At 45.7% G+C, this 23,277-nt stretch overlaps 1 protein-coding gene across 1 annotated transcript; it reads left to right on the forward strand.

Moving 5' to 3' along the window:
* Positions 1-443: 443 nt before the first annotated feature.
* Positions 444-5,152, forward strand: LOC108314731. Its single transcript, XM_037743945.1, has 4 exons — positions 444-546; positions 1,097-1,241; positions 2,398-3,024; positions 3,431-5,152. The coding sequence occupies exons 1-4, from the start codon at positions 444-446 to the stop codon at positions 3,594-3,596; spliced, it is 1,041 nt and encodes a 346-aa protein (XP_037599873.1). The 3' UTR covers positions 3,597-5,152.
* The last annotated feature ends 18,125 nt before the right edge of the window (positions 5,153-23,277 follow it).

Below are 23,277 nucleotides of genomic sequence, written 5' to 3' on the forward strand. Positions count from 1 at the left end.
TTTTTTTNTTTTTTTTGAGACAGAGTCTTGCTCTGTCACCCAGGCTGGAGTGCAGTGGTATGATCTCTGCTCACTGCAACCTCCACCTCCCAGGTTCCAGAGATTCTGCTGCCTCAGCCTCCTGAGTAGCTGGGACTACAGGCTGTGCCACCACACCTGGCTAAATTTTTGTATTTTTAGTATAGACGAGGTTTCACCATGTTGGCCAGGATGGTCTGAATCTGCTGACCTCGTGATCTGCCTGCCTCAGCCTCCCAAAGTGCTGGGATCACAGACGTGAGCCACCATGTCTAGCCGTGGCTAAGTCTTTATTAGCAAACAAACTATGAAAAACCAGGAGAAGCGGATAAAAAATAGGAAGAAAGAATCACAAACCAAAAGAACTACAAAGGAAAAATCAGGCAGTTTTCTTGAGTTTCCAGCTGTATAGGAAACAGGGTAGGATGGGGATCTGTAAAGAGAAGTTTCCTACCTGGGTTGGGCCTCCAGTTGTCAAAGTCCTGGGCAATACCCCTAATCGGATGCCCGGGGAACTCCTGGGCAGAGGTGAAGGGATTTGCTCTTTTAATTATGCAGTTTCATTAGCTGGTTCTGAAATGGTTCACAAAGCACAGATCCAGAGTGCCTTGCCAGTTTTGGGTATTACTTGGAGGCTGATATTCTTTCATGTATCACACAGCGGCAGAGAAGGTAATTACCTTCTGGTTCTTGGCAACTTCAGTAGAAGTGCAAATATGAAGTGAGAGCTACTAATCTGAGGCAGGCAGGATTCTAACACTTACAAATACAATAACTCTTTAATCACTAATTAGCGATGATGTTATTATCTCCATTTTATAGATGAAGGAACTGAGGCTTTTTGTCTCCAGCAAAATGAGCAGAGCCACGGTTTGAACTCTGGCAGTTTGTCTCTAGAAGCTCTTATCCTAGGAATACCACCAGTTAATTCAACAGGCAGCTGGTGGAGGACATACTGTGCGCGCTGCCTTGGAACCCGGCACTCCTGAGCCACAAACAGTCCATTTTTTCACCTTGGAAGAGGAATGGAGAAGCCGGGCCGGAGTATTTCTATATAATGTGCTACACTGTTAAACAGGAAAGTCCACTCGTGCTCGACAGAAATTCCTGTGTTCCCAAGCACATCCTAAACGTGCTTGGAAAGTTACTGAGCTAGAGTGGCTGACCTTCAAGGCGCAAACCGATTCAGTCCCGATTCAGTCAACAGACCGGCTGCAGATTTCGTTGTCACTTTAGGTCCCTGAAACTTACTTTGTTTTAATGAGACCATTCTGCCAAAGTGAAATTTAAACAAATTTAGAATCTCACTACTCTGTGGTTTGCTTTAAAGACCGAAAAATGCCTGGGCTAAACCTTAAATAAAAGGACTGTCTTGCAATTAAAAATGGAACCAAAAATCCTAACTGTTCTGCAAAAGTGAAATTTAAACAAATTTACAACCATACTAGGTTTGGTCTTGGCTGTTTGCTTTAAAAACTGAAAAACACCTGGGCTAAACCTTCAATAAAAAGATTAAGTCTTGCAATTAAAATTTAAACTCAAAATACTCCCCCAGTAAAATTCCTTCAACTTTTGCCGTATGCTTTCAAGTTTTCAAAACAGGATGGATAGGACAAAAGTATTCCACCAAAATCTAAAGAGTAATGACGAATCTCCTCTTTGTGCCAGTTCATTAAATTGCCTCATGGCAACTACGGATAAGTAAACGGCTTTATCCCGAACGGCTCTGCCCTTTAAACGAATGACGGGCAACAGAGACCGAAAAAGTGTGTCCCCAGGAATTCGGGAGGGAAGGTGAAGTGTGGCGGGACCGCCATGAAGGGAGGTTCCCGCCCCCTGAGTAGGACCGGGCGGGGAGGAGGAGTAGGAGCCGAGCGGGGAGGGCGGTGGGGCCTTCATGGCCGGAGAGGGGGGTCCCTTCAGGGTGGGCGGTTTCCTCCTCTCCCGCCGCAGGCAGGAGCGCGGGGCACCCAAACCCCATAGTTTGCAGCGTCAGGCAGCGGGTCTCCAGCTCCTGAGAGGATGAGGACCCGGGACGCCCTCTTGAGCTCACAGCGCCCGGCGGACACGAGGCGCTCACAAAACAAAGCAGGGGCTTCAGGGAGGGCGCGGCAGCTGGGCCGAGCGCGCAGATCGCTCCGGACCCGGGCGCCGCCTGCGAGCCCCGCGACCCTCCTGGAAGGGCTCGCGCTAGGCGGCGCCCGGGTCCCGTCGGCCAGGGTGAGCGTCCGGCCCGCGTCCCCGCCACGCCCGCCGCGCTCCCCTTTCCTCTGCGGCGGGCAGAGAGATAACCCCGCCCGAGGGGCCCCGGCGCCCGCCCCCCCACGCGGCCACACTGGAATTCGCGGCCCCTCTCGGGTCCCGGGGCGCATTTTGCAGTCTGGGTGGCAGCGCACTTGCTCCGGGACCAGCGGCTGCCCCGCCGCGGCGGAGGCGCGGACTTTTCTTTTGGGGCGTAAGATGGCAGGTCCCGGGAAACAAAGGAAACTTGGGCCCGGCCCCCCGCGCGGCGTGTGTGGCTCGCGTGTGCGCCCCAGGTCCCGTGTGGGAGTCGCTGGCGCCTGTGCCAGGCTGCCTGCAGCCCGCAGGCGGCGGGGGAAACCAGCCGGGTACCAGCAGCCGGCGGCGCCCGCCCACCTGCAGCGGCGGCCGCCCGGGGGACTCCCGGTCCGCGAGGGCCCCAGCGGCGGTGGCGGCGGCGGGGGAGGGGGCGCTGGGGAGCCTGGAGCGGGGCGGGGAAGGCGGGGAGGCGGCGGGCGGCGGCGGAGGGGAGCCGGGGTGGGCGGGCGGCGCCACGTCACGGCTATTGTGGCTGTCCTGGTATATAAGGTCCCGCCGGCTCGCCGCGCTCCCCACCTTGCCTGCGCCCGCCCGGAGCCAGCGGTTCTCCAAGCACCCAGCATCCAGCGAGACGCGCCGCGCACCGACGGAGGGGACATGGGCAGAGCAATGGTGGCCAGGCTCGGGCTGGGGCTGCTGCTGCTGGCACTGCTCCTACCCACGCAGGTGAGGCCCTGGCGCCCGGCGGGGCTCGAGGGCCGTGCCCAGGGTGGGGGCGGGGTATGGACCCGGTCCCTGGGGACCGTCCTGCGCCCCGACCTCGGGCCATGGACAGGGAGCGGGAGAGAATCTTGCTTAGCTGACCGGGGAGAAGGCCATGTGGACCCCACTTTCCATTCCCTTGCATGCTGCCCCCGTCCCCTCCCACGGCCCTGGGAACAATGCAGCTCCGCGCGCGGGCTGAGAGGACCCTGCCCCACCCCAGGCTCCACGCTGTCCCTTCCCAGGCAGCCAGGTGCCTATTGCCCACTTTCACCCAGGGGCCCGAGGTGCCTGCAGGGAAGAGCGCCTTGAGAGCTCAGGCTCCGGTGGGACGTCGTCCCGGGTCCCCGGAGCACCTACTTTCCCCTAGAAGTGTCTTCGCGCTCCCAGTGCTCTACACAAAGAGAGGCGACGGTCCCCTTCGGGAAGCGCGGCTCACGCCCATCCTCCACCCTCGGAGCTGGCTTGGGGATCCCGGGGAAGCTCTGGTTATCCGGCCCTATCTTAAGCCCCAGTCCCGGGAGGTTTGGGGCTGAAGTCGAGGCGGGGACCCTCTCCTGACGTAGCGCTCTCTGCGGTGCAACCTTTCACGTCCAACGCTTGTTATCTTAGAAGCCCCAGGTTATTTTAGCCCAGTTTGGCTAGTTCTGGGGAGGCAGCATGGTGGGACGATTCCGTCCCGAATCCCCGCCAGGCTTTGTCCGTGTCGTCGCTACCAGCGCCGTCTCCCCAGACCCTCTATCCGGGGAACCTCGCCCTGGGTGCGGGTACCTGGGGCCGCTCAGCGCTGCCTCGAGGGTGGACGCACGACGCCGGCGAGATAGACCCGGGACTGGGAGACCCCGGCGGGGGCGGGGGCGGGGCCGGGGGCGGGGGCGAATAAGGTATGTTTCTTGGGGCAGTTCGGGTTTGGAGCATGGGAGTGACCGCTCTCCAGCGCCTTCGGCTGGGGTTAATCGAGGACTGTCCCTGGGGCTTCTCCCTCAAAAGTTGGGAGCGCTGGGTCCGCCGTCCCCAGGCATCCAACGTCCGGGTTTACCTGGGAGTGCAGCCTGAGAGGGTGAAGCGCTCTTCCCTACCGCGGGCAGGGTAAACGTACCCTATTGTCTTCCTCCCAGTCCGCTGCGCACCCGAGCCTTGCTCAATTCTTTGGTGGGGGAGGGGCGCGGCCGGGAGAAACTGGCTCCCTCCTCTCCCCGCCCCATCTCCTCTCGGACCAGGTGTTTCTCCTCCAACATTTTAAGTGAGAAGTTTTAATAACGCGAATAAATCTAGCTTGGAATAGAAAATTTTGTTTAGTGTCAATTTAATAAACAAAAATTTTTTGTGGTTGCTGTAGAGGATCTTTAGATTATCGGATCAATACACTGGATTTTAAAAAGAAAACATCACCTGCTGCACCAAAACTCATTGTGTGAATAAAGAACAGGTTACTTTCAGGGATTCCCAAATCGGGTCTCCGATACAGGCACCCTGTTTTAAGTAAATTACCACATCCATGCTTTCCTTTATTGGGAGTGCCGTTTCCTGATGGGACACACTCAGCCTTGCACACAGTAGGTGCCCAATAAATAAATTTGACTTGATCAAGATTTTTTGTTGTTGTCACTAATCTATTTTGGTTAGGATTTGTGTATTTCTTTAGTCAATATTTGTTTAATGACCTTACGGGTTTTACAACAAAAGGAGCTGGTGCTGATGTAGAAGGGCTTTATCTTTGGATTAATAGGCAGCCAAATGTACATGGGGCCCAGACTCTTGCCTGGTGCCACGTCCTCCCTCCCGCCTGTAATCAGAAGCCCTTGTAAACCCTCCCTTGCAGTGAGGGCTGAAAACTCCGATCTGCCTTTGTTCCATGACAAAGGAGAGATTATCACGTGCCCTACTGGACTGTGCATTTCGTGGCTTGAAAAATCAGTGGTGAATGATGCCACTCAGACGCTGGGACACTGGGGGAACCTTGGTTCTTGGCCACAGCACTGAGCTTAGTGACCAGTGAGGCTGCTGTTTGTGAAACTTAACACCATACCCTCTCGTCCTCTTTTGTGAAATCCTCCCGACTTCATGGTGTTTTCCTGAAGTCATTCTGCCTTAAAGGAAAAATTCATTTTCAATTTAACACAAATATTGTGGCCATTTTTTAGAAGAGTTATTGTTTCAAATTTCAAGGGAGTAGCTAAGAGCCCAATTCCCCCTTAAGGAAAAGGCTAAGTTGCCAAGGCTCTATTAAATGGATATGTGAAAGTTATCTAGCAAATCCAGGATAGACAGTGACCCAGTTAATTCTAGTTCCGTAAATCTCCATTACAATATTTAAAAATCCCTACTTTTTTGTAGAACTTTAAAATCTCTCCCTTTCTGGGAAAATACACATTATTGCAATGCCATTAAGTCGGTATAATCTCGGAAACTGAATTAGTTAACCTGGTCCTTTTTTCCTTTGCAAAGAAATAAAAACAGGAGTTAAAGTTATGGAATAACTTTTTTTTTCTTCTTGTTGCCACTGGGTATTTGAGGCTTCTCTAGTTTGTTTTGAAACTAAAGCGAATGACCTAGGTGGGCTGAGCAAGGATTCAGAATTTAATGATGTGGGTAAGAGAATAATGGTAAGAGAACAGTCTAAGAATGTATCACCTACTTTAATTTTATATCAGAGCATGTGGAGGTAGCTGTGATGGGGAAATTTACCCGTGTTACTTTTTATATATTTTAGATTTATTCCAATCAAACAGCTGTTGTAACAGTTTCAAGTAACTCCTCCCAGAGTACTTCCGCGGCCCCAAGTCCAGCTAATGCCACCACCAAGGCGGCTGGTGGCGCCCTGCAGTCAACAGCCAGTCTCTTCGTGGTCTCACTCTCTCTTCTACATCTCTACTGTTAAGAGACTCAGGCCAAGAAACATCCGTACTTCCCCATCTTCTAAACCCAATCCAAATGGCGTCTGGAGGTCCAATGTGGCAAGGAAAAACAGGTCTTCGTTGAATCTACTAATTCCACATCTTTTATTGACACAGAAAATGTTGAGAATCCCAAATTTGATTGGCTTAAAGAACGTGTGAGAGGTTTGACTAGATGATGGATGCCAATATTAAATCTGCTGGAGTTTCATGTACAAGATGAAGGAGAGGAAACATCCAAAATAGTTAAGACATGATTTCCTTGAATGTGGCTTAAGAAATATGGACACTTCCTTGAAAATCAGAATAGAAATAAAGGATGTGATTGTGGAATGGAGATTCAGTTTTCATTTGGTTCATTAATTCTATAAGGCCATAAAACAGGTAATATAGAAAGCTTCCATGATTCTATTTATATGTACATTAGGAGGAACTTCCAAGTGTTACCGTAATTCCTCAACGTATTGTTTCGACAGCACTAATTTAATGCTGATATACTCTAGATGAAGTTTTACATTGTTAAGCTATCACTGTTCTCTTGAGAACTGAACTCACTTTCCTCTTGAGGCTTTGGATTTGACATTGCATTTGACCTTTTATGCAGTAATTCACATGTGCCAGGGCAGTGATGAATTAGAATCTACCCCCAGGTCCAAGCATTCTGAGTAACTCTTGATTATCCATATAGAGTCAAATGGTAGGCATTTCCTATCACCTATTTCTATTCAACAAGAGCACTACATGCATTTAGTACTGATTTAAAGAGTAGAATTGCGTTGATCGCAACTAATTTCAAAATGCTTATTATCATTTTTTTTCTGAGATGGAGTCTTGCTTTGTTGCCCAGGCTGGAGTACAGTGGTGTGATCTCAGCACAATGCATCCTCTGCCTCCCAGGCTCAAGCAATTCTCTTGCCTCACCCCCCAAGTAGCTTAGATTATAAGCGCCCGCCACCACGCCTGGCTAATTGTTGTATTTTTAGTAGAGACGGGGTTTTACCATGTTTGCCAAGCTGGTCTCAAACTCCTGACCTCAGGTGATCTGCCTGCCTCAGCCTCCCAAAGTGCTGGGATTACAGGTGTGAGATATCATGACTGGCTGTAAAAATGCTTTTTATTTCTGCATATGTTGAATACTTTTTACAATTTAAAAAAAAGATATTTTGAAGGTAAAATTACAAATCTTGGAAATAAAAAGGCAAAAATGTAAAAGAACCAAAACTGTAAATCAAGTATTTGGGAAGTGAAGACTGGAAGCTAATTTGCATTAATTCACAAAAACTTTTATACTCTTCCTGTACATACTTTTTTTTTTTTTTAAAACAACTATGGATTGGAATAGCCACATTTGGAACACTTTTTGTTATCAGTCAATATTTTTAGATAGTTAGAATGTGGTCCTAAGCCTAAAAGTGGGCTTGATTCTGCAGTAAATCTTTTGCAACTGCCTCGACACACAGAAACCTTTTTGAAAATTGACACTCCCTGAAGTCTTTTGTTCGCATGGTCACACACTGATGCTTAGATGTTCCAGTAATCTAATATGGCCACAGTAGTCTTGATGACCAAAGTCATTTTTTTTCCATCTGTAGAAGACTACATGGGAACAAACAGATCGAACGGATCTGAAGTTACTGTGTGTGTGAATGAACACTCTTTTGCTTCATTCCAGAATGCTGTACATCTATTTTGAATTGTATATTGTGTTTGTGTATTTATGCTTTGATTCATAGTAACTTCTTATGTTATGGAATTGATTTGCATTGAACACAAACTGTAAATAAAAAGAAAGAAATGGCTGAAAGCAATCTTGCATTTTAAGTTTTTCCAGTGTGAGAAATACTTTGTGGGTAATCATGGTTCTATGAACCTGTTAAATTTTTAAAAAATAATTAAAAACATAAAATTTTTTTTTTAGAGACAAGATTTCACCATGTTGCCCAGGCTGGTCTCGAACTCCTGGGCTCCAGTGATCTTCCCGCTTTGGCCTCCCAAAGTGCTGGGATTATAAGCCACCGAGCTTGGCCCTCTATGGTCATTAAATTGTCACTTCCATCTGCTCCTTTCACACCCCTGAATTCCTTTGAGACACTAAGTGCATTCCAAGACTCAGCTCCACCATCTTTGTGGTGGTTCAGGGACAACCTGGAAAGGCAGTCTGGAACTTGGGAATATGTGGAAGGTGTAGTCCACAAGTGTGCTTTCTTTAATGAACTTCACTTCTGCTTTTAAGTCTTTTCAATGGATGGAGTAAGACCCCCTCAGATGATCTAGGTATCTATCTACCTAGTTACACACACACACACACACAAGGAAGAAATATAGCTATTACAATTCTCATTTCTGCAGCTGGTCACGTGACTGTAGTTGGTTTTTATAGTTACCTTCTTCCATTGTCAATTCCATATTAACCTGGCTGTCAGTAAGCATCTCAGCTGGTCAATAAGTCTGGCAAGGTGAACCAAATCTTTGCTTGAATTTTATTGTGGCTTCCCACTTATTTTATCTTATTTTATTTTATTTTTGGAGACAGAGTCTTGCTCTGTCGCCTAGGCTGGAGTGAAGTGGCATGATCTCAGCTCACTGCGACCTCCACCTTTTGGGTTCAAGAAATTCTTGTGCCTCAGCCTCCCAAGTAGCTGGGACTACAGGTGTACACCACCATGCCTGACTGAGAGACAGGGTTTCACCATGTTGGCCAGGCTGGTCTCGAACTCCTAACTTCAAGTAATGCCTGCCTCAGGCTCCCAAAGGACTAGGGTTACAGGTGTGAGCCACCACGCCCGGCTTCCACTGGCTTTAGTGACAGGACATAGTAGTACTAAGAGATGCCCTAAGACATCTGTATTGCAAACTTGCTTTTCCTTTACTTCCATTGTACAGTGGCAACCCAGTTTCCCAATGGCAATCAGAATCAGTAACTCCAACAGCACAGTAACTCCCTTCTTTGCCTTTTGATGCAGAGGCTTGAGGAACCCAAAGTGACTGGATGGCAGTCTCAACTTCCAGTTCAGTGGGATCATTGCTGTGTTTCTAGCTGGAAGCATTCTTCCTTACCAGCAGAGGTTAAAGTAGTAAAAATTTTGCTAGCGAATCACTGGGGTAATAGTGGTGTCACTAAATTTCCACTCCTTGATTCCTGGGCCTGCAAACCTGGCTATGGGAGAAACAGCAGCATATTTAGACCATATATAGCTTCCTGGAGGACACTGCCCCAGTCCTGTAAGGTATTGTCACCTAATTGTCCTATAACTTGTTTCCAAAATGCCATTCCTCTGTTCTGTCAAGTCAGTGGCTTTATGAGGGACATACTGTACTAAGATCAGTGAATTCCATGATCATGGTCCCATCACCACACATTAGTTCCCTGTCAGAAGCAGTGCTGTGTGGATTACCATGATGGTGGTAAGCATTCTGTAAGTCCATGAATGGTAGTTTTGGCAGGAGCATTGTATGCAAGAAAGGCAAATTCATAACCTGAGTAAGTGTCTATTTCATTAAGAACAAAATGCTGCCCCTTCCATGATGGAAGAGTTCCAGCGTAATCAACCTTCCGCTGCATAGCTGGCAGATTACCTGGAGAGTGGTGCCACAGAGGAGACTAGTGTTGGTCTCTGCAGCAGCAGGTTGGGCGCTCTCCGGTGGTTGTAGCCAGGTTGGCCATGGTGAATGTAAGTCTATGTTGCTGGGCTTCTGCCACCATGGCCACTTTGTTCATGAGCCCACTGGACAATGACAGGGATGGCTAGAGAAAGAGGTTGATTGATATCCACAGAACGGGTCCTCCTATCCACCTGATTATTAAAATCCTCTACCGAGGTCACCCTATAATGAGCATTCACATGAGACACAAATATCTTCACATTGTTTGCTCATATACCTCTATCCTTGCATCTCTTCCCTAGATCTTCTTGTCACCAACTTATGTCCCTTCCGATTCCATTCAGCCAAATCATGGGCCATAGCCTGATGGCCAGATTCATATCTGGCCATTTCTCCTTTCAAGCAAAATTAACAACCAAGTGCCCTGCTTGGCTGTAATTCTGTCCACTGGGGGTATTTCGCTTCATCACTGTCCTTCAGGGATGTCCTCAAGGGGTTTGTAGAACTGTAGCTCCTTACTTTTAGGTAGATACATGTATTGTGCAGAAAAAACCAGACCAAGTTTTTTTCTATAAACCAGACCCAAGTTTTCTCTTCCTCAATCAACTGATCATAAGGAACTTTCCATAAGGAAAGAGGGAAAAAGAGGGTCATGTAGCAGGAGTAGGGACCATGGGCATCTGGGCCCCTTTCTCATACAATTTACTCTTGTCTTTAGGCTCTGCTTGAGCCAACCTTATATATACCACTTTCATTTGACAATGAGTACCACTGTGCACACCCAACTTTATATACACATCATTTTGTCTAACCCACCAGTTCCTGATGGGCAACTCAGTCCCATGGTAGCCCATGGTTAAGGGTTCAGTCTCACTAAAGCACAGTAGCAAGCCAAAAACTGTTCTCCAAAAAGAGTTGCTGTCTGCAGATAATTGGCAAGGCTTTGAAATACTAAAAGTCACCATCATGCCAACCCTTAAAAAGTAACGATTGGGGCCGGGTGCAGTGGCTCATGCTGTAATCCCAGCACTTTGGGAGGCTGAGGTGGGCGGATCACCTGAGGTCAGGAGTTCGAGGCCAACCTGGCCCAATGTGGTGAAACCCTATCTCTACTAAAAATACAAAAATAGCCAGGCATGGTGGCAGGTGCCTGTAATCCCAGCTACTCGGGAGGCTGAGGCAGGAGAATCACTTGAACCTGGGAGGTGAAGATTGCTGTGAGCCGAGATTGAGCCATTGCACACAAGCCTGAACGACAAGATCGAAACTTTAAAAAGAAAAAAAAAAAGTAATGATCAGCAGGGCGGGGTGATTCATGACTGTAATCCCAACACTTTGGGAGACAGAGGCGGGTGGATCACCTGAGGTCAGGAGTTTGAGACCAACTTGGCCAACTTGATGAAACCCTGTTCTACTAAAAATACCAAAATTAGCTGGGCATGGTGGTGGGGGCCTGTAATCCCAGCGACTAAGGAGGCTGAGACAGGAGAGTTGATCGAACCCAGGAGGCAGAGGTTGCAGTGAGCCAAGATGGCACCGTTGCACTCCAGCCTGAGTGACAAGAATGAAACTCCATCTCGAAACAAACAAACAAAATCATGATCAATCCTCACGGAGGAAGAAATTAACTTTTTTTTCCTCTTGTCTTTGAAAATGATTTTAAACTCATCCAGGCTATTTTATTTGCCCGAATTCCATTCTGAGGTTATATTTTGAATACTCACACTTAAATCCTAGTCATATAATTTATGGCTAAACTGAGTAATGAGTAGCCATTGTGTGAGTGTCTCTTCAATGAAGTTTAGCCTTAGAAGATACAAGCAAACAGTGTAGAAACAAAAATCTATTTAAGTATTATCCATAAAAGGAAGATGAGCAAAATCTTTTTTTTTTTTTTTTTTTTTTTTTTAAAAAAAAATTTTTTTTTTTTTTTTTTTTTTTTTTGCAACAGAGTCTTGCTCTTGTTTCCCAGGCTGGAGTGCAGTGGCACAATCTTGGCTCACCGCAACCTCCGCCTCTCAGGTTCAAGCAATTCTCCTGCCTCAGCCTCCCAAGTAGCTGGGATTAGAGGAGCATGCCACCACACCTGGCTAATTTTGTATGTTTAGTAGAGACGGGGTTTGTTCATGTTGGACAGGCTGGTCTCGAACTCCCGACCTCAGGCGATCCACCCGGCTCGGCCTCCCAAAGTGCTGGGATTACAGGCGTGAGCCACTGCACCCGGCCAAACAAAATTTATTTAGAATGAAACATTCTGAAGACACACATCCAATGCCACCATTGTCCTTAAAATAGAACTCAAATATTTAGTTAGCTGAAAAGCATATGTTTTTCATGTCTCATAGGCCTCATTTGGGGTTGGCTTGGTCATCTTTGGATTCCTTATTCAGTATAAAAGAGCTTTTTTTTCTAATTTTGGTAGGATGGCACTTTTTGAAACAACATAATCACCATCATGGGTTCCTTCTCAGTTTTCTTCAAATTACATCTAAATTCTAGAATCAATGCATTTCTAAGAAACTTTAGGAGGTATCCATATTTATGATTTTGCAAAGAAATATCTCTGTGAGCCCAAAGGATCTCAAGTGACTTAACTGTCATGCCGCTTAGCAACTAACTGGCAGATAGTAAGGCTTGTGGAAACCTAACATGTCCAGAAGTGAGCTCATCACCTTCCTCCACAGACCAACTCCTTTTCTCTCCAGAGCACTTGCTTGTTAAGTCACTTTCATTACAGGCCTGGGAGCCGCCTTCCTCTTCTCTCTCCCTCTCCAATCAGCCACAAAATCCTGTCATTTCGAAATCAGAAGCGTCTAGGTGTTCTGCCTCTCTTCTCCCTCCACCCCACCGCCTTCCCCTGACTTGCATCATCTGTCACAGTTGTGCCTCTCTGTCCCCATCTCTCCACCCTGTGGTTATTCTTACCCTTATGTTTTGAAATATAGATCTGCTCACTTTGTTCCTCAATTTAAAACTTTGGCTGGCAAATCCAAAGGAAAATAAATTGTTCTACCAAAAAGACACCTGCACTTGTATGTTCATTGTGGCACTATTCACAATTGCAAAGGCATAGAATCAACTCAGGTGCCCATTAATGGTGGATTGAATAAAGAAAATGTGGTACATATACACCATGGATTACTACACAGCCATAAAAAAGAATGAAATCATATTCTTTGCGGCAACACAGATACAGCTGGAGGCCATTTCCCCAAGCAAATTAATTCAGAAACAGAAAACCAAAGACTACATGTTCTTGGTTATAAATGGGAGTTAAACACTGGGCACACAGTGACACAAAGATGGGAGCAATGAACACTGGGGATTTGAAAAGTGGCAAGAGAGGGAGGACATGAAGGGTTGAAAAGTCACCTGTTGGGTACTATGCTCACTGCCTGGGCAATGGGGTCATTAGAAGCCCAAACCTCAGCATCACATAATATACCTTTATAACGAACCTGCGGTTGTACTCCCTAAATCTAAAATAAACATTAAAAAGATGAAAAATGAAAAAAACACTTTGGCAGGCTACCCTTTGTCTAGAGGAGATAGAACAGAAGCCACTGTTCATGGTCTGTAAGGGCTTTCATAATTTGGCCCAAACCCAAATTTTCAGCCCCATGGCCAGCCACCCTGAATTGCTCACCATTATTTTTTCTTTGAGAATGAGTCTTGCTCTGTCACCAGACTGGAGTTGAGTGGTGTGATCTTAGTTCACTGCAACCTCCACCCTCCATGTTCAAGTGATTCTCCTGCCTCAGCCTCCCAAGTAGCTGGAATTACAGGCACCCACCACTATACCCAGCTAATTTTTTGTATTTTTAGTAGAGATGAGGTCTTACCATGTTGGCCAGGCTGGTCTCAAACTCCTGATCTCTGTTCACTATTCTTCGTATCAACATCTTCTCATGCCTGTTACCCAGGCTGGAATGCAGAGGCGGGAACATGGCTCACTATAGCCTCAGCCTCCCAGGCTCAAGTGATCCTCCCACCTCAGCCTCTCAAGTAGCTGGGACTACAGGTGTGGGCCACCACACCCAGTTAGTTTAAAAACATTTTTTTGTAGAGATGGAGTGTCACCATGTTGGTCAGGCTGGTCTTGAACTCCACCCGTCTCCTTGGCTTTCCAAAGTGTTAGGATTACAGGCTGAAGCTACCGTCCCGGTCTTGGGAAGCTTTTTAAAAATAGTGATGTCTGCCACCTCTACCTACCTAGGAGATTCTGATTTAATTGGTTGAGGTGGAGCTCAGTCATCTGTAGTTTTTTTTTTCATTTCTCGGCACTAGAAATCCTGTTTTTTAATTAATTGACACATAATAATTGTGCATATTTAGGGGGTTCAGTGTGATATTTCGATTCATATACACAATGTGTAATGATCAAATCAATAATCCCAGCTCACACCAGTAATCCCACTACTTTGGGAGGCTGAAGCAGGAGGACTGCTTGAGGTCAGGAGTTCAAGACCAGCCTGGGCAACATGGTGAGACCCCGTTTCTACTAAAAATACAAAAAGTAGCCGGACGTGATGGTGTGCACCTGCAGTCCCAGCTACTCGTGAGGCTGAGGTGAAAGGATCACTTGAGCCCAGGAAGCAGCGGTTGCAGTGAGCTGAGATTGCACCATTGCACACCAGCCTGGGCGCCAGAGTCAGAACCAGTCTCAAAAAAACACAAACAACCAAAAATAACAAAACAGAAACAAGATCCTCTCTTCTAGCCACAGTCATGTGTTGCTTCACAACAGGGATCTGTTCTGAGAAATGCGCTGTAAGGCAATCTCCTTGTGTGAATATCATAGGGTGTACCTGCACAAAGTCAGATGGTATAGCCTACAACACATCTGGACTATATGCAATTGTCCATTGCTCCTAGGCTAAGAACCTCTCCAGCAGGTTAGCTTTAACTGGAAGATGAGTAAAGTGGTACTACAGATTAGAAAGTATGGTAACCACCACAGCAGTGTCTGGTTGAATGGACGCATGGATTCATGCCACAGTTGCCTGTGTCCAGTGCCCGAGACACCACTGTCAGGGGATCCCAGCCCTGGGTCTGCCAACATGCTGCTTGGCTATTGAAAACATCTTTGGACTTCCAGAGGATTGCATTTTTTGGCAATATTTTCTAGTTTTATTTTTTTATTTTTTCATTGAGACAGGCTCTCGTTCTGTCACACAGACTAGAGTGCAATGGCATGATCTCAACTCACTGCAGCCTCTGCCTCCCGGGTTCAAGCCATTCTCACGCTTCAGCCTCCTGAGTAGCTGGGAGTACAGGCGTGTGCCACCACACCCAGCTAATTTTTGTATTATTAGTAGACACAGGGTTTTGCCATGCTGGCCAGGCTGGATCTGAAACTCCTGACCTCAAGTGATCCACCTGCCTCAGCAACCCAAAGTGTTGGGATTACAGGTGTGAGCCCTTGTGACTGGTCACATGCGCAAACCTACTGTTTTTTATGAAGACTTGGAAGAATTTCCCTTAATGATAGATTGGCACAACCAGCTGTCTCATTGGTAGTTGCTGCTCATCTTAAATGAGATTGCAAGCAACTTTGAACTGTTTGGTGGGGCAAGACAACCAGTGACACAACCCCTGTTGAGACATGACTGTGGCTGCAACAGCAAGCAGGGTTTCCTGGGTAGCTTCATGTTACCACTATGTGTTATCAGCATGTTTTTGGTTTTATATTTACTTATTACTTGCTTATTTACTCGGAAAACAATTTCAGATCTTCTTCAACATGCACTTGGTGAAACTGGTGATGCAGGCTATAGAGGTCTAATGGTTTTTAAACAGCACATGAAGAGACCCAGTCGAGGGTTTGAGAGGGTGGGGGCAAATGATGAAAGAGAGAACTCTGCAGACCGAGCCTCACGGGCCTTTCTTTCCTGGCTCTGTCTCCTTCTCCGACATAGAGCAATTCCATGGTGATCTGTTTCCCTTTGGGGCTTACATGTACATTTTAATTAAGCAAAAATTTCTGTGGTAAACCAAGTTGAATATTGCTATTTTTTTCTTTTTTTTTTTTTTGAGACAGAATTTCGATCTTGTTACCCAGGCTGGAGTGCAATGGCGTGATCTCTGCTCACCACAACCTCTGCCTCCCGGGTTCAAGTAATTCTCCAGCCTCTGCCTCTGGAGTAGCTGAGATTACAGACATGTGCCACCATGCCTGGCTAATTTTGTATTTTTAGTAGAGATGGGGTTTCTCCATGTTGGTCAGGCTGATCTCATACTCCTGACCTCAGGTGATCTGCCTGCTTCGGCCTCCCAAAGTGCTAGGATTACAGGCATGAGCCACTGTGCTCTGTGAATATTACTGTTATGTGCCATCGTAAACACAATAATGTTTTTAAATCCCCAAATTTATCATTTCCTTCTGATTGTATAATCAATATATGTTCATTGCTAACAACAATATGGAAAAAGTATAAAAAGAAATTATAAGTTACCTATAACTTGCCTTCTAGCAAAAACTACAATTTGACCCTTTTTATTTTTTGAGATGGAGTCTTGCTCAGTTGCCCAGGCTGGAGTGCAGTAGTGAGATCTCAGCTCATGCACCCTTCCCCTTCCAGGTTCAAGTGATCCTCCTGCCTCAGCCTCCCAGGTCACTGTGATTACAGGCATCCGACACCCACCTCGACCTCCCAAAGTGCTGGGATTACAAGCCTGAGCTACTGTACCCGTCCTACAATTTGCATCTTGGTGTATGTTTTCCAGTCTTTTTTCCTTATGCTTCTATACAATTGTTTGTAAATAGAAACACAAATACTTCCACAAAATTATTTTATAACCTATTTTTTCATTTAATATGTTATTGATTAACCATTTGTGCATGTGATTAACCATTTATCCAATTTATGGTTTTAAAAATAGCTACAGAGTATTACAATCTTCAGATGTACTATACATAATTTAATTTGTTTCCTATTATTGGGTATTTAGATTGTACCTAATGTTCTTGCAGTTACACATACTCTTTTAATGAACACCTTTATGCCCAGCTCTTCACTTATATCTATATTTACTTTCGATAAATTTTTTTTTTGAGACAAGGTCTAGCTCTTTTGCCCAGGTTGGAGTGCAGTGGCACAATGACAGCTTACTGCAGCCTCAACCTCCTGGGCTCAAGAGATCCTCCCGTCTCAGCCTCCCTAGTAGCTGGGACTGCAGGTACGCACTACCACACCAGGCTAATGTTTATAAGTTTTGTAGGGACAGTGTTTTGCCATGTTGCCCAGTCTGGTCTCAAATTCCTGGCCTCAAGTAATCCTCCCCCATTGGTCTTCCAAACTGCTGGGATTACAGGCTTGAGCCACTGTGCCCAGTCCATAGATTGTTAAGGGTAGGATTTCTTGGTAGTTGTTATGATATGCCCCCCAGATCTTCCCTTCAGGATGAAGGGGCTCATTTTCCTACTTCCAGAGGGTGACAGCTCATGATTTCCTTTCCAGGACCAGCCTTCACTGGAGGCAGCTGCCTCATCCCATGTGTATGCCGTCTCCCAGGGACAGCTCACTTCCAGTGATTATTGATGTGGAGCCTCCTTGCCTCAATTCTGACAGCTCTGAATGACCTTCCCAGCTCCAGCTTCCATGGGACCAGGTGAGGCCTTGCTGGGGATGCCCACAGCCCAATGTCTCCTGCCTGCTTAGTCCTGCTTCAGTAACACCCTCAAAGGTGTCAGTCCTTAGGAGGTTCCCCAATAAACTTCCTGCACAAAAATTTTCATCTCAGTATCTGCTCCCCTGGGAACCTGACTGAAGATAAAATGTTACATACATTTTTCTACAATTTTAGAATATTATATTTATTATTTTTATTATTGGTAGAGAGAGGGTCTTGCTATGTTGCCCAGCTGGTCTTGAACTCCTGGGCTCAAGTAATCCTCCTACCTCAGCCTTCCAGAATGTTGGGATTACAGGCGTGAGTCACCATGCCCAGCCCCACATTTTAATACAATTTTAAATAGTTTAAAAATAACTGGGAAGTATGCTTGCTAGTATTGCAAATTGGCAGGCTTATCTGAAGATGTGAAGGAAGGCTAGCATGATTGTAGCAGAGTGAGGAGGAGAGACGTGTGAGATGAAGGTGGAGAGTTTCCCAAGGGCCAGACCATAAACATCTTGGCAAGATTTCTTTGTATTAAAGTCATGGCAGGAAGCAGATGACACATCCAACTGGGGAATTTGAGGATAGTTGAATGAAGAGTAAAGATTTGAGTAGGGTTTAGTAGAGGCAAGGAGGGATGAAAGCTATCCTAGGGCTAACACCAGCAGGGAGTCATTCATTCCCCTTGAAGGAGCCAGGGTTAGTGGCACTTACTGAATCCAGAAGTCACTGTGTGGAGAGGGCCCCTGACAAGAGCTGTAGTCTTCAGCAGAGGGATGTGGTCCACCCCAGCTGACCTGGCAGAGAGACATCCAGAGGGACAAGCACATCAATGCTACCCTCCTTCTCCTCCTAGACTTCTTACTGGTGCTTGCCATTTGCCAAACCCTTCTGGAAACCCTAGACAGCACAGGAACCCTTGTTGCTTCACACAGGTCAGTCTACAGGGACATAGGGTGAAGCCAAGTGAAGAGTGAACATGGAAGGACAAAGAAAAGATCACCAGCACAACCATGGTGACAGTGTTGGTTTTCATTCTAAGAGCACTGGTGTTATGGGCTGGACTGCGTTCCCACCACCAATTCATATGGTGAAGCCCTAAATACCTCCATATGACTATTTGGAGATGGGGACTTTAAGAGGTAATTAAAGTAAAAATAGGTTATTTTGGTGGGCCCAAAGACAATAAGACTGACTTCCTTATGAGAAGCGATTAGGACACAGACATGCCCAGAGCAAAGACCACATGAGGACACAGCAAGAAGGCAGCCATCTATAAGCCAAGGAGAGAGGCCACCAGAGAAACCAAACCTGCTGTCATCTTGACCTTAGACTTCAAGCCTTCAGAACTGAAGAGAGAATGCATTTCTGTTGTTTAAGCCCCTGGTCTGTGAAATTTTTTTATGCAGCGCTAGCAAACTAATATAAATGGGAAGTCATGGAAGTGTTGGGGGTTGGATGATGTGATCAGATCTTCATTTTGGAAAGATGATCTGGCTGCAGCTAAGAATTGACTGGAAGGTAAGCAGAGTACATTAGATGAAGAGATACCAAATAGGAAGATACTTTGTAATTCAGGTGAGGGAAAAACAAATAGACGACACTCCTAGCAATGGTGGATAAATTTGAGAGTTTTTTTTTTTTTTTTTTCCCATATGGAGTCTTGCTCTGTTCTTAGCCTGCAGTGCAGTGACATGATATGGGCTCACTGCAACCTCTACCTCCCAGGTTCAAGTGATTCTCCTGCCTCAGCCTCCCTAGTAGCTGGGATTACAGGCGCCCACAACCATGCCCTGCAAATTTTTGTGTATTTAGCAGACATGGGGTTTCACCATGTTGGCCAGGCTGGTCTGGAACCCTGGCCTCATGTGATCCGCCTGCTTCAGCCTCCCAAAAGTGCTGGATTACAGGCATGAGTCACCTTGCCCAGCCAAGCGATATTTAGGAAGCAAAATCAACCTTGATAATGGAGTAGATATTCTGAATGAGGGAAAAGTAGCCATTAAAAATATTTATTAATCAAATATTGGTTGAACAGCTACTCTTTGAAATATGCCAGGCACTCTTTCTTCCAGGCACTGAGGAGTGCCTCCTGAATTTTCAGCATGCACAAATAAATGGATGGTAACCTTTGAAATGGGAGACCCTTGAAGAAGGGTTTCTGAATGATGAATATTTAAATGGTTTCTAAATGTTTTATGACATACGTGTGTGTATGTATATAGGTGTATATATTTATACATGTATATCTATATATCACACATGTATGTATATATGTACATGTAGCCTATACATATAAAATATATGTATATGCAGTATATACATGTATACACACACATATATATATACACACACACACATACATTTAGTGCTATTACAAGCAATGATACATTCTTCTTTTTTTCTTTTTTTTTGAGACAGAGTTTTGCTCTTGTTGCCCAGGCTGGAGTGCAATGGCACGATCTCGGTTCACCACAACGTCCGCCTCCTGAGTTCAAGGATTCTCCTGCCTCAGCCTCCCAAGTAGCTGGGATTACAGGCATGCACCACCAGGCCCAGCTAATGTTTTTGTATTTTTAGTAGAGATAGTTCTCCAAGTTGGTTGGACTGGTCTCGAACTCCCGACGTCAGGTAATCTGACCTCCTTGGCCTTCCAAAGTGCTAGGATTACAGGCGTGAGCCACCATGCCCGGCCCATATACCCTGATGTCTTAAAGCAACTTCCCTAAAAAAACAAACTTCAAATGACCAAGAGAAATTGTCAAGAATTTTAAGTTGGATCCTTAAGTGACTAGGTTTTTGTTGAGGGATTTTAATAAAAACATTTGTGGTTTCACTAGAGAGAAAAGCAAAAACCACCAACCAGCCAACAAACAAAACTTCTCTGAAATTTAATGCCAGATTTATTTTTTGGTGTGCTGGGGAGAAGGAGAATACAGAAAAGTACATGGGCTATTATATTAACCTAGGCTTTCATAATCAGGAGGAATAAACGTTGATGTTTTGTCTGCAACTGTTTGTTGCAATTCAATACTTTTTTTTTTTTTTTTGAAATGAAGTCTTGCCCTTGTTCCCCAGGCTGGAGTGCAATGGCATGGTCTCTGCTCACTGCAACCTCTGCCTGCTGGGTTCAAGCCATTCTCCTGTCTCAGCCTCCCGAGGAGCTGAGATTACAGGTTCCTGTCACCACGCCCAGCTGATTTTTGCATTTTTAGTAGAGATGGGGTTTCACCATGTTGGCCAGGCTGGTCTTGAAGTCCTGAGCTCAGGTGATCCACCCACCTTGGCCTCCCATAGTGATGGGATTATAGACGTGAGCCACCGTGCTCAGCCTCAATATGTTTGTAGAAATACCACACACGTGGCTGGGCGTGCTGGCTCACACCTGTAATCCCAGCACTTTGAGAGGCCGAGGTGGGCAGATAACCTGAGATTGGGAGTTCGAGACCAGCCTGAGAAACATGGAGAAATCCCATTTCTGCTAAAAATACATAATTAGCTAGGCATGGTGGCACATGCCTGTAATCCCAGCTACTCAGGAGGCTTGAGGCAGGAGAATCGCTTGAACCTGGGAGGTGGAGGTTGTGGTGAGCTAAGATCACGCTATTGCAGTCTACCTGAGTAACAAGAGTGAAACTCTGTCTCAAAAAAAGAAAAAGAAAAAGGAAAAGAAAAAGAAATACCAGACACCATTGAATCCATGGAGTCCTCTCTCTGGTCCCATTCTTCTCCTATGCTCTTACAAGCAAGTATTATAAATAATTTGCTATGTACCCAATTTCTGCTAATACATACAACAATTTATGTGTTTTAACTTCTAGGAGCATTCTATTATATCCACAATTACACAATTGCACCACAATTTATGTGTCTAATTTTCTGCTGGAAAACTTTTAGTTTTTTCCCAATTATGCTCCTACAAACAATGTTGCGATGGCCCTCCTAGTACGTGCGTGTCTCATTGTGTATATGTTTTACAGTGTTTATACCTAGACATGCAGTTGCCGGCCGGGCGTGAGGTACGCTCATTTCCAGTTACGCTAGATGGCAAGAACTGATTGTATTAGTCAACCGGTTTATTGGCGTTGCCTTCATTGAACCTCCAGACGACTGTTAAATAGATCTCTGAAGTTTCTTAGCAAGAACTGGCCTTGCTGGATGCAGCATGCTACTTCAATTCTAAATACATGCCCAGGTACAGTGGAATGACTAGAATGAACAAAGTCACCTGCAATAATGAGACTAGGCAGAGCTTGGGTAATGTTTTTGTGATGTCATACTTCTGTGTAATGTTTAAAAAAAATTTTTAAGCCGGGTACATTGTCTCATGCCTGTAATTCCAGCATTTTGGGAGGCCGAGGCGGGAAGATTGCTTGAGCCCAGGAGTTTGAGGCCAGTCTGGCCAAAACAGTGAGATCTCTAAAAATTAAAAAAAAATAATAAAAAAATTAGCTAGATGTAGTGGTGTGTGCCTGTAGTCCCCAGTACTGGGGAGGCTGAGCAGGAGGATTGCTTGAATCCAGGAAGTCGAGGCTGCAGTGATCTATGATTGCACCACTGCACTCTAGCTTGGGTGACAGAGCAAGACCCAGTCTCAAAAAAAAAAGGAATGGGCCGGGTGCGGTGGCTCAAGCCTGTAATCCCAGCACTTTGGGAGGCCGAGGCGGGTGGATCACGATGTCAAGAGATCGAGACCATCCTGGTCAACATGGTGAAACCCCATCTCTACTAAAAATACAAAAAATTAGCTGGGCATGGTGGCACGTGCCTGTAATCCCAGCTACTCAGGAGGCTGAGGCAGGAGAATTGCCTGAACCCAGGAGGCGGAGGTTGCGGTGAGCCGAGATCACGCCATTGCACTCCAGCCTGGGTAACAAGAGCGAAACTCCGTCTCAAAAAAAAAAAAAAGGAATGATAATAATAATTTTAAAATCTCAGAAATATGAATATATCATGCCCCAAGAAATCTCTTACCAAATGTCAGAGTTAAACAACAACACTTTTATGCACCTTTGGTACAAAATCACCAAAACTAGTCTAAACAAACCTCAGAAACAGATGGTGTGAAGTCCCTAAAAAGAGTGACTTTATATTGGAACAGAAGCACAGGTGGTCAGAGAGAAGTCAGTCATAACTTTTTTTTAGACAGAGTCTCGCTCTGTCACCGAGGCTGGAATGCAGTGTCTCCATCTCGGTTCACTGCAACCTCTGCCTCCTGGAAGGTTGGTAGGCTGGTCTTGAACTCGTGAACTCAGATGATCTGCCCAACTAGGCCTCCCAAAATGCTGAGATTATGGGTGTGAGCCACTGCACCTGTCCCTTGCTTTTGAACAACTTCACTGAGTTTGGTTGTAAATGGGGAACTTTATATCAAGGTCAGTTAGTTCCTTGGATCAAATTGCATAAGGTCCTGTCTTACATACACAATGGCATCCTCGTGTCTGTCAGTCTCAGCTCATATTTACATGGACATAAAGGAAAAGCATTGCTTCTTTTTTTTTTTTTTTTTTTTTTTAGATTGAGTGTTACTCTGTCACCTAGGCTGGAGTGAAGTGGTTTGATCTCGGCTCACTGCAAACTCTGTCCCCTGTGTTCAAGCGATTCTCCTGCCTCAGCCTCCTGAGTAGCTGGGACTACAGGCGCATGCCACCACACCCAGCTAGTTTTTGTATTTTTAGGGTTTCACCATGTTGGCCAGGCTGGTCTCAAACTCCTGCCCTCAGGTGATCCACTGGCCTTGGTCTCCTAAAGTGCTGGGATTACAGGTGTGAGCCATCGTGCCCAGCCTGAGGGAAGGCATTTACCTGCTTTCAGATGGCTTAGTGTTTGAATTTTCTGACAAGAAGTTGGTGTTATTTCCCTTCTATCTGGATCACGTTCTATGCTTAGCAGCTGCACTAGAGACAATTTTAAATTAAAGTACATGCTGTGTAGTCTAATGCTGCTTAAGATTTTGTTTTTTATGTGCTGCAATTCCTTTCTTATAATCACAGCATAAGGTAATCCAAAATTCCATTTCATATTTCTGCTGTGTCCTTATTTTAAAAGACAAGGAACAGGATTTCTTCTAGATTGCAGTTCCTATTTTAAGTGGAAATAT

The sequence above is a fragment of the Cebus imitator genome, unplaced genomic scaffold (assembly GCF_001604975.1).
Source record: "Cebus imitator isolate Cc_AM_T3 unplaced genomic scaffold, Cebus_imitator-1.0 Scaffold160, whole genome shotgun sequence".
In the NCBI taxonomy this organism is placed as follows: domain Eukaryota; kingdom Metazoa; phylum Chordata; class Mammalia; order Primates; family Cebidae; genus Cebus; species Cebus imitator.

Excerpts from the sequence above, each read along its gene's own strand:
- LOC108314731 (XM_037743945.1), top strand. The coding sequence starts at position 444 with ATGGGGATCTGTAAAGAGAAGTTTCCTACCTGGGTTGGGCCTCCAGTT. Across the intron at positions 547-1,096 it reads CGGGGAACTCCTGGGCAGAG|GAAAGTCCACTCGTGCTCGA; the intron begins GTGAAGGGATTT and ends ACTGTTAAACAG. Across the intron at positions 1,242-2,397 it reads ACAGACCGGCTGCAGATTTC|TCTGGGTGGCAGCGCACTTG; the intron begins GTTGTCACTTTA and ends CGCATTTTGCAG.